Source organism: Phytophthora cinnamomi, assembly GCF_018691715.1.
Source record: "Phytophthora cinnamomi strain GKB4 chromosome Unknown Contig19, whole genome shotgun sequence".
NCBI classification, from domain to species: domain Eukaryota; phylum Oomycota; class Peronosporomycetes; order Peronosporales; family Peronosporaceae; genus Phytophthora; species Phytophthora cinnamomi.
This window is the reverse complement of record NW_027150952.1, coordinates 1,287,046-1,303,418: the sequence shown is the minus strand read 5'-3', so window position 1 is coordinate 1,303,418 and position 16,373 is coordinate 1,287,046. Positions and strand designations below refer to the sequence as shown.

Below are 16,373 nucleotides of genomic sequence, written 5' to 3'. Positions count from 1 at the left end.
GCGAATCCCAACTTTGTTTCTCGAAGCGCTCTCGCTTCGTCTTCGCACTGAGAGTGTCTTCACTCTCAGTGGTATTTCCCATGAAGAACTGTCTCAGCTCTTCGCTCTCGCTCTCCGTTCTTTCGCTGTTCGAAAGAACGCAGACCTGCTCGATGCGTCCATCGTGCAAGTCGCGCGTGAAGCGCTTCCAGCTCATAACTGGAAGCGAAGTCAACTCCGACGCCGTTGTCGGAGGATTAGCGAGTTCCATTTCGCGATACTGGAATCCAGTATCGGTGCGCGTCAAGACGCTTAGAGTCTCGACGTCCGGCGTCACCGCCCCAGTCTGCCCAGCAGACTGTTCTTGTTGCGTCTCGGTCCCGGACCGAGACTTGCGCAGCGTTCTTCGCTTGCGCCGTCTTCTTGTTGTGCGGAGCCGGGCTCCGCACAGTTGTTCTTCTGATCTAGGTCCGGCCGTGGACTGTTGTTCGCCGGCGGACCCTGTCCGCGGGCGCGCGGTATCAAGCCCGGCTTGATCGCATGGCGCTTCGTCGTGCAGCCCGGCTGCACGACAGCATACAAATTGCGTCAGTGCGGTACGTTTGCAACCGTCCGTACTGTTTGCAGCGTCAGCTCTCGGAGTTGACACGCCTTCGTCACCTCGACGCCAGTTGTTGGCGGAGCTCCTCATCACCGAGGGTGCGTCGACTCCCGGAGTCGACGCGTCGTTGTCGACCTGACCTCTTCGGGTCAGGGACTGTCCCTTACACGCTTAAACATGGGTATTGGTTCCTGGAACCAGTACATCTTTTTCTTCTGACGTCGGCAGCATTGCCGACGTTGGGCTCACTTGTGCGCGCCCTCGCGCACCCCTTGGGCACTCCGGGACAGCGGCATTAAGCGCTGTCTCGACTGGCGAGTCGCGCGCACCTGTTGGTGTGTGCGCTGCGGTAACAGGGCCATCGCTCTCTGTACCGCTGTCGCGGCCGAAGCGCACGAGTGTGCGCTTCCTCCAGTCTATCACCGGATCATGCCGTGCGAGCCACGCCATGCCCATAACAACGTCGAACTTATCGTCCAGGTCCAGGACGATAAAGTGTTCGACAAACACCCGTTGTTTGTACGGGAAGCGCACGTTCTCGATGTGCTTCTCGGTCTTCACGATGGCACCTGTTGCCAATCGAACTTCCAGAAGACTTCGAGGAAAAAATTACCTCCTCGAAATCAAGACTCGGTAAATTCCGCAGTCGAACAAAGTTGTTCGACGCGCCTGAATCTACCAAAGCTCGAAGAGAGTCGCTCGCTCCCTTCGAGTAAACCTTCAAGATGACCAGGTTCGGCCTGTCATCTTGCTTCTTGCAGCGAGATCTGGTCTCACTGGGGGCTGCAGTCCTTAGTGTCGCGTGCCCAATGTCGGCACGCGCGACTGCATTACCAGTAGGGCGCCCCGCGCCTACTGGATGTTCGCGTTTTTTGTTGGTCCGTGGCGATGCCTAGCATCGCCACGACGGCCACCACTGTAGTGCACGGGAGCTGTGCACTCCCGTGCAAAGTGACCGATCCTTCCGCAACGGAAGCATCGCACGTTACCTCCCTGCTGCTGGTAACCAGCCGTGGTTGCGTTCGAGAGGTCCATTGGTTCCGGACCTCCCGTGCTCGCTACCAGGCGCGGTTGCGACCTCAGCACGTTCGCATGCAGTTTAACCTGCCGCAGGCTAAACTCTTCTTGCATTGCGAGAGTAATCGCAGCTTCGAGAGTACTCGAGTACTCTCGGAAGAGATAGGTCTTCACAGGCCCATCTCTCAGTCCCTTCATGAACGTGACGACTTTAGTCGCCTCGTCTATCGGGTTGGTCACGATGTTCGAGACCAAGTACCGTACACGCTGCGTGTAAGCATGGACGTCATGCTTACCCTGCTCAAGGTCGAGGAATTCCGCCCACGACCGGAACTCATTTTGCGGGGACTCAAACGCTTGTCTGAGCTCCTCTTCGAATACTTCGTACGTGCTGAAGCACGTAGGATCAGAGAGTCGGCGTCCATACGCCCAACTCCTCGCTCGTCCGCCAATACATGACAAGGCGAACGCAACCTTTGACAACGGGTCGACGATACGTCGAGCCGCAATGGCTGTGTCGAGTTCGACAAGCCATCGGGGGAGAGGCTCGCCCTCTCTTCCCACGTAATTGCTCACGCTCAATTTTAGTGATTGAGCATGCGGTGTGACGCCGTCGCTGAGGAAGCAGCATCGCTCTGCTCCTTCATGATGAACCCCAGAGCAACACCATGTTGCTCTGTCGGCGATAGCGTACGCAGCATCGTAGCTATCGCCGCCTCCCCAATGACTGTTGACAGTCGTTGGAGGGCCTCCCACTCTGGGTCAGAGAGGTGGGGACAGTCAGCGCGTGCAACATGCGTTGCAGGCGTGTTGGAGCTCTCCATTGGCACGTCCGTGCTCATGGGGTTCTCGGCTCCGCGTTCGTACACTCTTTACGAACGTCACGTAGTCGGTCGTTGAACGGACCAATAAGTGCTACCAGGTGTAGTGGGCCTACTTTGGCTCACTACTTTAGCTTACACGTAACCCCGTTACACCTGAGCTCTTAGATCAATTTCTCCGTCTTAGACAAGTTTCACAGGGCTGTGGCAACTCCGTGGGTGCTACGGAGCGACCTGTAGTGGTTTTGAGCAGCCTGGCGGTGGCCCCATCAAGTGCAGTGGTGACCCCACCGAATAAAAAGTCGTCGGGAGTGTCGAAGTATGGCTTTATACTGCGCGAGGATCAAAAAGCAATACACGAAAGAATTACGTCGGCAAAACTACTGTTTTTGTCAAACGTATGGTTCGTTCCGAGCACGTGAAGGTCAAGGCGCTACCTGGTGTTTGTACAAGAGCATATGATATTCATTTTGGCTCTAGAGGCTTGTCGATTCGACACGTTGCCAGACTCTCATAGTCTGATCGCATATGTTGGCTGGAATCCGGTGGTCCCGACTTTGATAATCTTTCCGCTACTGCGGAATTCACGCCAGCAACGCATTGATGACGTGGTAGATGCAGTGAGAGGATTCCTTACCTATGCTCGTGAATATTGCAGTGTTGAACTGGTTGCACTCTGGACCGCATCGTCGAATTTGTCGACGAAACCCTCATGCAAGTCGCCTGGAGCACGAGGGGTCTTTCTGTTCTGGTATACTGGATCAATGACCTTCTAGAAAACTTCAGAGGTGTTGTAGAATCTGGGAAAGACCTACCTCGCATTATCCTTCGCTGCTCCATAGACGATTATCTACTACGAGACCTGACGCTTGTTAAAATGCACCGTCAGGCTGAAGCCACCATCAAGACGGTGACCGCAGTCGCTTCGAGGAACACAAACACGGTGTTGGTCCTCAACGGAACGCTCAATTCGGAGAAAGCAAGAAGCGTCTGGGACGGATTTCCCTGGATGTGCTTCGTCATTTGCCGGTGCAGATGGATCCTGCCTCCGTCAAGTCTCGGAGTTTGAGCATACGTTACCTGTCAAAAGCAGGTTGTGATACCGCCAGTGACGGTAGCATTCTCAGTAACCGCGGTCACTTTGTCCCTCAGACGTTGTCAGACGACGTTAAGGATACCATTATCAAGGATTTTGGCCGACTGAAAAATGAGCACAAACATTTGTGACTCCCCAAGGGAAGATTGACCGCGCGTCTTCCTCCAGTACCAGGAATATCAGCGCAGCATATGTCGGCAAATGTATTTGAACGCGTTGCGAACACCGACGGGGACCTCAATTTCAATTGCAACACGGCCAGCGGCGCAAAGATCAAGATCGGCGTGCCAATAGGGCCCCTCCAGGAACTACACAGCAGCTATTCGCGTGGATACGGCAGGGAAACGTCGGTTGAGGCCTTGCCAACCAAGCCGAAAGAAAAAAAAGCAACGAGCAAGCCGAACGTGTGGACCAGCTCGAGTCAGGAAGTACACTACGGTAAAATCGCGGTATCAAGTGAAAACCAGACTAGAGAACATGGCCATTTGAGGCCTTGCGTACAAAGTTTCCGCCCATCAGCGAGTTATACTGAAGCCAAGAAAAAGTCGCAATCTGATAGCTACTTGTCGATGACTGTCACGAAGAAAAACAGGAATTAGTTTTGCTCAAGGACTTGCGCGACACCAGCTGCAACACCGAAGAGTAATTATGACGGGAACCACGGAACAGCTTATTAATTTATCATTGCAGTCGGCGGAAACGATTCGAACTAAACTGGAGGAGGGGTTACTCCATCAAGAGTGCAAAATCTCGCTGTCCCACCGTAAGCGAGGGTTACTACTCGCGCTGCAACAAGACAGATCGAGATTTGAGATCGACAAGCTTACCTGCGACACCTTATCTCGAATTTTTCGCACCCAGAATATGAGTCTAGAAGAGGCTACGCAGTCCCTCCGGGGGGAAACCACACTATCAAAGTCCCAGTAGGGCCCTTAACCCGGGGAGACTTAGGGTGGTTTACATGGTTACCCGCACCTCGAGTTACTCGGATGGTTCACATAAACTGATGGAGTAACAACAGTTCAGCGGTCACGTGGTGCAATAAGCTTCATTCGAAAAATATGTTCAGCCAGGAAATAACGAAGTACATTGGTCTCGCGGAGGCATATTTCAACCTAAGAGTATCAGCTGCCCATATTACAGGGTCGAGCAACTGGATGGCAGATTCAGCTTCACGTGCTTGGGCGGAACCAAATCGCACTCGGTGGACCAACTTCTCGTCGTGTTGGATGCAGATACCAGTGTCACCACAATGCTGAAAATGCTACACAAGAACGTCAATCCCACTCATTGGCCTCGACATCAGCAACGAAGTGCAACAATATGTGGGAGCAATGATGTCAGTGGTGCGAATGGCTCAACGTTTCAAGATGACTTCCTGCAAACCCTAGTAACCACTCGTACCAACTCGCTCTGTTCGACGTATACTACTGGCAATATGGCCGGAGCAACACATGCAACGGGAATACTGCCCGTATCGTGCTCCCAAAGCTGAGCCATATCTCGTGGCATCATCGAAAGATGCTCGGATACAACGTCAAATCACGACCAGACCACCAGTTCGCAATTACCGGAATGCGACGGTCGAACCCTCTCAGCACACCACATCCCCAGCTACAACATCGATCAACAAACAGCTGCATGGACATCTCAATTTCTCAAAAACCTAGCACCGAGTCTTATGGGGGGCTTCGGTGTTGGGCTTCTTCTTTCTGTAAAGGCGGTCCGAATACCTGGCACAAGGCTCGAAGTTGAAACCGTGCGCACTTCACCGATCGGACATCAAATTTGTGAACGACGACGAGAGAGAAGTAGAAAATCTGTCGGAAGTGTCCGCTGTAGTCATTCACTTCAGAGGAAATAAGGCCGACCAATTTGGAAAAAGTGCCAGGCGCAGGCTTGAACGCCCAGGCGCTAATTGGTGTTGCCCGGTCCTCGCTGCATGGTACTTCGTAAACCACCACAATTCAATCGGCGTGGAGGAAAACACGTTACTGTACGAGGTGGACGCGACGAGTTTGACGGGGCCACACGAGCACCTTGAACAGAGGAAGTGTGCTAACGAGAGTATACAAACTCTCAGTGAACGGCAGTTCACGTGTCTCTGGCCTAAGGGGACTGCTTGATCAGAAGTACGGTAGATCTAAGACTGAGTGTTCATAGGTTAGTACAGATTTGGCCTGCATACAAATCCGAAGTTCCCTATAGTTTATCCTATATAAAATGTATCGGTTGGCTCTCAAGCCTATTGTGTCACTACTCAGGGGAGTGACCTTTTGTAGCCATCCCTGAATAGTCTATTCCATGTAACCCCGTTACAACGAGCAACATGCCAGTGCGTCAAGTTATCGACGCAATAAAATCCGCCGCTCAACGCTCAGGACTCAACACAGAGGATTGCGGGTCCGCTCGTTACGAGAGGCGGCGTTACGGCACTATTCAATGCCGGTTATGATAGTGTGGCAGTCAAAATGTTTGGAAGATAGAGATCGGATGCTGTCGAGCGCTACACACGATTACGCGGGTGTCTCACCGCAGAAATGACAGCGCAAATGGTTGCGAAGCCTACCCTAAAGCAATCTAGAGGGGCCGCCTCCACACCGCTCCCTGACAGCCGAGGTGCTTCAACACAAGCTTCATAATCTGTGCCATTTCGTGGCACGCCCCCAATACCGTAGCAACAATGCCTGAACCCAGACGCTTGCAAAATGTTGCTCGTCGCATAGCTTCACACCATTGAGACGCAACTCGAGGGAGCACAGTACAGTACTACACTGCACTGTACTGTACTGATTTATCCGGTGGACGTAGAGTCGGCTCGGCTAACCCCCACTTTCAATTTTTCCGAAGGCTATAACATATCCACCGTGCCCTGGATCAAACATTATGAAGTTCGCTGCTGTGGCTATACTCGCCTCACTCGTGGTTACCGGCGTTTCGGCTGCCACCGGATCTTCTAGCTGCGGTTGGAGCGCGTGTTCCAAGAACGCACCTCTCCTATGTGCTGCAACGGCATCACCTATTACGAGAACCAATGTGATTTCGAGACGGACAACTGCCTCAAGGGTAATATGAAGTGGACGGTGCGTCACGAAGTCACGTGCCGAAGGGATGAAGGCGCGCAGTAAATGTAAACTCTCCTTGGGTGTCAAGGCGCAACCTGCTGCCACCTATCTGTTGGCGTATAGGCAGCACGACAATTTGGCAAGAAACTAAGTAATGAATTACTTCGGAATTGGCCGCCTACCGTTCGAGTGTATCTTCACTAACGTTACGCCAATACTAAGCCTGTTGTTACTTGCTTGACCGGCGAAAGGGGTCCCCCCCCCCCTCGTGCTATAGTTGAATGAGGCGTTCAAAGAGCTGCCTATAGCTCAATGAAGTTTCGGCGTTTAAGTTGTTTTTTTTTTAGTTTTTGGTGACGTACATTACAGTCATTTAGTGATTCTAAAGACTAGCCGATGTCCGTCTGTCAGAAGCCTACACATCTTCTATCAGCTTGCTAACTACCTCGTGAGGTGCTAGCACATGCAAACACCTTAGTTTTGCCGTTCCGGGTTTGGCGTTCCCCGACGAAATCCAGGTCTGGGTTTCAATCCACTGCGAAATGGGTGGTTTCCTGAGTTAATTCGAGGGAAGGCTATTTTTCCGAGATAAGAAGGCGCGTACGAGCGGAAGAGACCAACTCGTCCTCCATAGTCAAGCGCAAGACCTGGTCCGCTAGCTCTACGTAGTGTAGTTGCAGCCATTTCCAGATTTTCAACGTGCTAGAAGCAAGCAAAACCTTCCAACAACAGCAGCCTCTAACCGGCCTTCGTTCCCAGTCGCGTCACAACCCACGCCCAATTTCCTTAGAAGATGGCGACACTCACGCTCTCCCGTGGTTCATTTCTCCTGGGCTTCCCCGAAGACCTCAACGGTTCGATCTCATCCCCTACTTACGCGAAGGTCAGCAACGCTAGAGGCGCAAAGGTGGCGGCCCGCCTCGAGACAACAGGCGACGACACGGGGTCAATTGTGAGGCTATCAAGAGCTACCGCCTTGACAAAGAAAGGTCGACAGCAGGGACGCCGAAGGCGAGCAACTCGGAACCTGGGTCCGGCAAGCCGTATGTGCCAAGGTCGACGGGTACTTCCGCTACGGCCAAGTCACGGGATACTCCGATTCGAACCTCGTCATCAACACAAAATCCGGTCCAGCCGAGGCCACCAGCGGTGACATCTGTGACTCCGTTTACCCAGTCGTGGCGATGATCATGGGGTGTCACGAGTTCCCCCTTCGCAGTTGGAGCTACAGTCAACTCGACAAAATTCACGATACCATCATGGAACGACTGCTGAACCCGACTTCATCGGCCTTAACAATCTCAGTTGCACAACTACTCCATGAGCTTCTACCCGATGTGTCACCAGCCTACGACTGTATATACAGCTGGATCGACCCGAGCACAGGACGTCGCTCCCGAGTCTCGCTGCAGCACGTGATCAACTACGTATATTACATCGATGGCGGACAACGTGTTCCAGCTGACATGCAAACCTTTTTCGGTACACCTTTCTGCGAAATGAACCCATGTCAACCAGCTGCAACAGGTGCGGGGACGTCAACGGCAAGTCAGATCGATATCCGACCAACCACTGCAGCTCCCAATACGTCATCTTTCTTCGACATGACTGCAGTGGACGACGACGTGGAAAACGCAGCAGACGAAGCTGTGCTCGCCCGAGCCCTGCTATCGAACGGTAGCAATTGTCCTGTCAACGCAGAGTGCACAGTACCAGTTAACCGCTCGCAGCAACCCCAACTAGGTCACGTGGGCCTCGCGTTGGGGCAACCGCGTCAAATCGACCCAATCGCGATCCCTGCTCCACCGACAGTTCCATCACGAATGGAAACTGAAACTTCAGCAGACGTTGAAATTCTGGACCTTGTTAGGATGCACAAACCTCACCTACTGCCCTATCTCCTGGAGTCTCGCCGAATGTCTGTCACGGGAGCCAAACGATCAGCGGAGGAATTGGAGGAGAAAGGACCGACCAAACGAAGCAAATTCAGCTTCACACCGACGCCCGAGCAACGCCGAGTTCATGATATCGTCACATCTGATGCTTACAAAGGTAAGTCTCCCGCCTGTTATATGGCTTCAATGGTGTCCAATGCCGATCTCCTGCTGTGGGCCTACCCTGGTGTCGCCATGGGCGCGTACGACCTCCAATTCGGCAGCCATGGTCTGTCATTTCTGCATTTTACTCCAGTAGACCAACTGCTTCGGCTCAAGCGCTAGCGCGAGAATTTCGTGAACATGAGTGATTTCTCCGTCTCAGTCAAGTTTCTACCAGCTCCGGACCCAGCTTCGTGGGACGACGTCCTGGCCGGTGCTACCGGATTTCAGCAATACTGTGCTGTAATGTGTGACGCGGTGACGCAGCAGCTCGCAATCACACTTTACAACTTCCTTGGAGCTCTCAAGAGCCGTAAGCTCTGGCCCCAGGACATGCTCCTCACGCTAGTGATATGGATTAATTCTCAGCTCGAGCAGTACAGAAATGCTGTGGCGACCGACAGTGCAAATGAAACAGCATCGAGAAACTTGATTTGTTCACGATTTACGCCAGACAACCTCGAGCTACATGGGCTTCTGCTCACAGCCCAACGAGAAAAGATGGAGGCAATGACGCCGTCGTCTACCAGTTACCCTGCTCGCTCGGATGATCGCCCCGAATTACCACGCCAGCATCGCTTTGGGAACAACAAAGCCAGGAAAGTACCGGAGGGCATCTCTATCCCGCGCCAAGACGGGAAGGAAGTAATCTGAAGTTCCTCTCGAAGCGCGGGTGTCCATCAAGGGATCCAAATGTGTGCGACTTTGCCAGCAGAGTGCACTTCTTCCCGGCTGCGCTGTCGGACAGGCTACAAGGATACATTCACAGCAGATTTGGCGGTGTCAACAACAAGTATACCTCCACGTGACGGGGTCCAGGGAACGTTGGTCCTCGCAACCTTGGACATAGTAATATGGACCCTCTCGCAGTAGATGCATCAATTGACTCGGCTTCTCAGTGTGTACCACGAGAGTACTTGCCTGGCGGAGCGCATTCGTCCGTTGCCACCAAATTTCGCGACAACCCAGACGGGTCTTACGTCAGACCAGGACACACAAGCAACACCGCCCCGGCGGAAACAACTCACATCGAATCCCAAAGGCGCCCACACGTTCGGCCCAACGAGGTCAGCCCACACAGCTCGCGTGGCACGACTCAGTTCGAGTCTTCGTGGCCTCAGCAAAATCAACTTCATGATTCAGGCCGCAGCAGTTCGCTAGGCACGGCTCATCTCGAGCCACTGAACTCTCAAAATTACCGATCGCGTTGTGCAAGGCAGCAGGCACATCTCAGTTCGAGTCGCCGGACCGGCATCCTTCTCAATTCATCGGCGCCGACAAACCCCTCAAAATAGGTGGTGGTTTCCCGTCCTACGGTATCGAATCATCCACGTTTAGAAGCATCCACCCGTGCCAAGCCACTTCAAACAGCCGCCGACTGCAGCTGCTCGTTGAAAATGAGAGCTCAATACAAGCAACGCATCCGTTCGCTGGTCCCACCGCTACGGGATTACCCCAACTACCAGGCGGAGAACTACCTCAACCATGTCTAATAAATGCCACGGGGCCATCTCGTCGAATTGTTCACCCACTCAATGACTCCAAACATGAACCGAAGTCGTTGGCAAGTCACGTCCAGAGGAATATGAATGAGCGAGCAACAGCTCGTGCAGCCAATCAAGTACGACAGTTCAATGCATTTTGCACACACCTTGGTGTCTCTCCTCCACAAGCTGTCCCCCTTCGTCAGAACAACGGCCGCTGGCAACTCTACACAGAAATGCAGCGTGTTACTACCTCGTTAGCGTTTGAGCACAAGATGGGCCTCCAAGAGATTGTTGAGGTGGTGGGAGGCCAGGGGCGAGGTGACTTCCGACCGAACAAGACAATGTATCCACCCCGGTTCACCCGACTATTAGATGGCTACAGACAAAAGGAACTCGTGGTGCAGATAGCTCGCACTGGTATCGAACCAACCTGGAAACACCGCAACCCCACTCGAACGAAACCCATTCAAAACCACAAGTCAGCATCTCGACACCTCAATGCTGTCATCAGAGCCATTCGAAAGGGTCAAGACGCGAGGCAGTATCTCGTCCTCGATGCCAAAGTGCTGCAGCAATGGGGAAACATTCAGATCAGCCCCCTTGGTGCTGTGCCGAAAAAGGACTGCGACCCTGGAGAAGAAGTGAGGCTGGTTCATGGTCTGTCATTTCCCCGTGGCCACTCAACAAATGACGCATCAAAAACAGAAAACCGCCCAGATATCGAGTACACACATGTTGCTACAATCGCAAGAAGAATCGAAGCGTGCCACACCCGATACAAGGGAGCTGCTATACAAATCATGAAGGGCGACGTGAAAGGTGCATTCCGCCACCTAATGCTGGCCAATGGACATGCTCGCTGGATGGCGGCCACGATCCCTGAACTCGGAGTGCTGATCGTGGATATGTCCTCTCCGGGTGGACAAGTTCGCCCGCCTATTACGGTGCATTCGGTGGGGCAATTACGTGGTTAATCCACCGCGAGAGTCCAGCCTCCATGGACGAAACCTCTGACGATCACGACCCATTCTTCGCCTACGAATGGGTTGATGACCATGTTCTCGTAGAACCTGATATTGGTAACCGGCTACTACTCGCAAATGAAACGCTTCGCCTGGCAATGCTAGCTATTCTTGGCCCCGGAGTCATTAATGAAGGAAAAATTTCGCCATGGAAATCACAACTTCAAGTACTAGGTCTGGAGTTCGACACCAGCGCACGAACAGTATCAATGCCTCGTGAAAAGATCATGAAAGCTCTAGGTCGCGTTCAAGTATTGCAGAATCAGCAACACGTGACTAGAACCCAGCTCCAGCAGCTACTAGGAAGCTTACGTCACGTATGCTCGTGCTTAAGAGCCGCCAAACCCTTCTATCAACGGCTACACGCTGCGAGTGTTTGGGCGCCGCGCTACGGCAAGATCGCAGTCGATCTCTCGATGCTCGAAGACGTGCAGTGGTTTACCATGATCCCGACTCATGGCCGTCTTCGCCAACTACCTCTATCAATGTTTGCTGAAGAGCAACCCATCGACGTCCATCTCTATGTGGATGCCAGCAACAGTGGGCTGGTTGTCCTTAATCCAGCCTTGCTGCAGTATATCCAAGTGCAATTCGATGAAGAAGAGCAAGCACGAATTCACGCATTAACAGGCACCGACGGATTTAATATCAATGTGCGCGAGCAGCTATGTGTGGCATTAGCTGCGTGGATATTCGGATCTGAGTGGGTGTCAACCTCTGAAAAACCCATGTTAAAGCATGGTCTGATAACACTTCTGCTGTTGCATGGGCAAACCAACTATCGAGCTCAAATCCTCTGGCGCAAGAAATCAATCGTGCGATTGGACTGGCCGAGGCGGTGTTCGGCTTTCGAATATCGTGTGGTCACCTTCCCGGGGCGATAAACCAAAATGGCCGATGCCGGTTCTCGAGCGTGGACATCACCATTTTACGAAGCCTGGTCTAACCTATCTTCTGCGTGGTCTCAGGTTCCAGTCCCACATACGCTACGCAATATCTACATGAACTTCTCGCTCAACTGCAATCCTACTCATTGGCCGCACAATCTCGACCTGAGTACGCCGCCACGTGGAAACGATGGTCCGCGTGGTGCGCGACAAACGGCTATAACAAGTGGCTTCCCTCCGATGTTCAGCAACACTCCTTCCAGCTAGCTCTATTCGCCGTTCACTAATGGTCGACCTCAGTGCCAACCTCAGGCAAACCCCGCTCAGCGAATACCGTGTTGTCCGCGATCAGCCATGTCTCGTGGTATCATATCCGAAACCTCGGATATTCAGTCGGGCTGCACGCAGGACACAACATGGCCGTGCGTGGGATGCAGCGGTTGTCGCCCCCTCCACGACAAAAGCAACCGGTCACAACTGCAATCTTACGTGAAATTCGGAACAGATGCAACTTCCAGACAGCCCACGACCGCGTGCTCTGGGGGGCTGCGGTCGTGGGCTTCTTCTTTCTATTAAGACGATCGGAGTATCTCGCGGATGGTACAAAGGTGAAGACGTACATTATTCGAGGCAACGACGTACAATACAACTCCGCACAAGGTGAGCCAACTCATTCGATCAAAACTGCGTTGACAGTCACAATCAAGTTCCGCGGTAGCAAGTCAGATCAAGTGGGAGCCGGGGCTGCGAGAACACCACACCGATCGGGTTCCGCATGGCTGTGTCCAGTACTAGCAACATGGGAGCTGGCACAACATGCTCGCAGCTTTGGCAACAATGAAGCCCTCTGTGCTACTGGCACCGGCAAGGTCCTTGCGGCAAATCGACTGACTGAAACAATCAAGGCCGCCGCTGCAGCCGCTGGAGCAGACCCCTCGTCATTCGGAACTCACTCCATGAGGAGCGGAGGGGCGACGGCACTGTTCGCGGCTGGTGTAGACAGACTCACAATCAAATTATTCGGAAGATGGTCCTCCGACGCATTCGAGCGATACACCAGAATGAACGAGACAACAACAAGCTCCCTAGCTCAACAAATGGAGAGAGGCGCCCAATCACGTGTCAGCCCAGCTACGCTGGAGGGGCTTCGTCCAGCTCCAACCCGGAGCTCGACTAGCTAACACGTATTCGAACATGATTTGACTGCGCCCCCATCGCTGTATTATCTCGGAAATGGGTGGTTTCCTGAGTTAATTTGAGGAAAGCTATTTTTCTGAGATAAGAAGGCGAGTACGAGCGGAAGAGACCAACTCGTCCTCCATAGTCAAGCGCAAGACCTGGTCCGCTAGCTCTACGTAGTGTAGTTGCAGCCATTTCCAGATTTTCAACGTGCTAGAAGCAAGCAAACCTAGCCCACCACTCCCGGGGGCTTCGTCCAGCTCCAACACGGAGCTCGACTAGCTAACACGTATCCTAACATGATTTGACTGCGCCCCCATCGCTGTATTATCTGGGAAACATCGCTGTTGAGTAGATTCGTCACAGTCTCCCAGTTGGAAGTAAATTTCCGAAGGTCCGTTGCAAACACCTGAACGCTTCTCTTGGTGTCCATTGCCAGGATTGCTAATTTGTCGGCCGTTTTATTGAAATGGCGGAGGTGATGCGTCCACGACGTGATCTGGAGTTGATCCGCGATGATTCGGCATTGCACGTATATGTCGCGCAAGTGCGCGGCCTTGGGAGGGTGGCGTTGCTTCAAATGCGTGAAAATGAGCTTGCTGCCGTCAACAACATGAAGACCCGTCTGTTTCATGTCCGCCTCCCTCCGTAGCCCCACAAGGAGACCCCTGTACTCCGCAACATTGTTCGTCGTGGATGCATATTTGGCGTTTAAGGTTCTAAAATCAGAAAAAAAAACGTTCACTAGTACTCGAACGCCCTCAAGGTTCGGTGAGTTTGACGAATTTATCCTGAAGCTCTCTCTGGCTACGACAATTTGCGTGAAATCATGTTTCTTTTCTTCATTTAATAGATTTGATGCGGTCTAAACAGATACCTCTGGTGGCTGTGCTGTTGCAAATATGGTGGCACCTACTCCGGATAGGACGATCCCTCGTAGCTGTTGATATTCACGGTCACTTTTAGGCGAGGAAGCGAAGTGTTGGAGAGCAGCGGACTTCGAACTTGCGCTGCTCGAGGATAGGAGGCTGGAAAGGTTCTTGCGGCTTGGAGGAAACTAACGAAGTGATATATTTTTAAGGTTAGCGGGGCTCTCACTGCTTGTGACTGTTCATCTTCCAAAACGGACGCCATCTCGATCGCAGTTCCCGCTGGTCCGTTACAACCGTGACATGTGCGCAGCATCCTCCATGAAGACGGATTTCAATGAGTGAAGGAGTAATCTCCAGCATCGAACCCGTAGCTGGTTTAGGATCTTTGACATGGTGCATACCATCTGACACGCATGCAAATAGAACTTATAAGTTAGTTGAGCATTTTTGGTCACGTAAATTACAAAACTAGCGGATGCTGTGACAGGTCTGGTAATTTGTAAATTGTAGAATCTTGGAAAAACCATTTTGCCCCCGTATCACCTGTTAAGTACGATTATCATTCGTAGAAAGGACGGCAACTTGTGGTTGCGGAATTACTTCAAAGGGAAACATGTCAAGCACTGCGGTTCTGGATGTGCTTGTCCGCGAAGGCCTTGACGACGTTCGCTTCCGCGTCACGGACCCCAAGAAGCGGTCACGCTTCCAAGGACGCGACCTGTCCGCCCTGATGCACATCGTAACTCGCCGCAAGACTTACGCCATGCCCCATGGAAAAGGATAGGAAGAATGGGAAGAAGTAGCCACCGAGCTGAATGAAGCAGTCACTGCATCGTATTCCTTCCGCGCATGCCGGGACAAAGTCGCCTCACTTCTGAAGGAGTACAAACGTGCTTCAGCTGCGAGTCAGCGCGCTAGTGGGATCGCAGAGAAACACACGGGGCTGAGCGACCTCGTTGAGGGTTACCTCCAACTAAAGACGCGCTACGAAGAGAAGCAACGAGCAGACAGGGATGCGAAGAATCGTAAGCTGAAACGACTTGCTTCTGCGGGAAACATGGTTACGCGCAAAGCAGCGTCTCGGTATGGGTATGCTCGCCGGTTTGGCACTTACGATCAGCTAAAAATCGTGGATTGTTGATGTAGGTTGAAGCGACACCGAATTGCTGTTGGACGCGGGACGCGCCCACAGGAGAGTGAAGCCAACGACGACACAAGTGACGACCACGAAGTCGGAGGTCGGGCCGGCCGTGACCGGGCCGGCCGTGAGAACCGTGACGATCTGCGGCAATTCCTCGGCGATGCTTACAGCAGTGAGGAAGAGAAAGACGAAGAGGATTGCGAAGAGGACGAGCGCGAAGAGAACGAAGATGAGAGCGGCTCCGAATGTGTCGAGCGAGCCGGAGAAAGCGTCTACGAGTGAGCGAGATCTGGGCCAGGGAAGATATAGAAATGCTCGAGAAGGACAGAGGGGCTCAAGCTACCAGGGGCAATGTACGCAAGGACATGGTTGAGGCATTGGTCAATCAGAACAAAATGTTGATGGTGTACCTCGCCCGCGGTGCCATCAATACCAACAATTAGCACTAATTCGTTGTGCTAACCATGTCGTGCTACAGTCAGTTTTGAGCGGCATCTTAGCTAATTTATGTTACCCATAAGCCTTCTTTTCATAGGCATTAATTCACTATCATCTTTTTTTCTTGCTAGATACCAGGTGACCGCTGGCGAATTAATCCAACCCGGCAAAATATTCTTCGAATGTCGGTGGGACTATATCGAAGTAGCTACTAATGACGTTTTGGTTTCTCGAAATAGTCACGCGGTTCGCGAAGATAGCAACCACCTCGTAGAGCAACCCAACGGGAACATTGCCAATAGTCATCTTGCTTTTGAAGTCCACCATAGCCCACTCATTGGTAATCTCCTCAAAACTCCACTCCACTGAAATCCACACTTGCTCAACGAGCTGTTAACCGCCAGCTCCACACTAGTTGCACCCGCTTTATCAAATGGAGATGCAAACACTCCCGTTTGACCGTACGCTGGGTCTCCGTAGAGTAAGTACCCTCGAAATCGTTGATCACGACTGATGATCGTTTTCAGATCGGAATTTTCGAGTAGTGTGAAATCATGTAAGGTACAATCCACATAATTATTATTGTGAAAAGCACTCAGAATGTCGAATCGGATAGTAAATCGGCTGATTTAGTGCCTTATTTAGAGACGGGAACCCTTATTTATTTCGACC

At 52.4% G+C, this 16,373-nt stretch overlaps 1 protein-coding gene across 1 annotated transcript; it reads left to right on the top strand.

Moving 5' to 3' along the window:
* Nucleotides 1–15,179: 15,179 nt before the first annotated feature.
* On the top strand, nt 15,180–15,545 carry IUM83_13106 (uncharacterized protein; the record flags this gene model as incomplete). The annotated part of the gene is made up of 2 exons (XM_067937765.1): nt 15,180–15,205; nt 15,269–15,545. 2 exons carry the CDS (start codon nt 15,180–15,182, stop codon nt 15,543–15,545), a joined length of 303 nt encoding a protein of 100 aa, XP_067795739.1.
* Nucleotides 15,546–16,373: the final 828 nt, after the last annotated feature.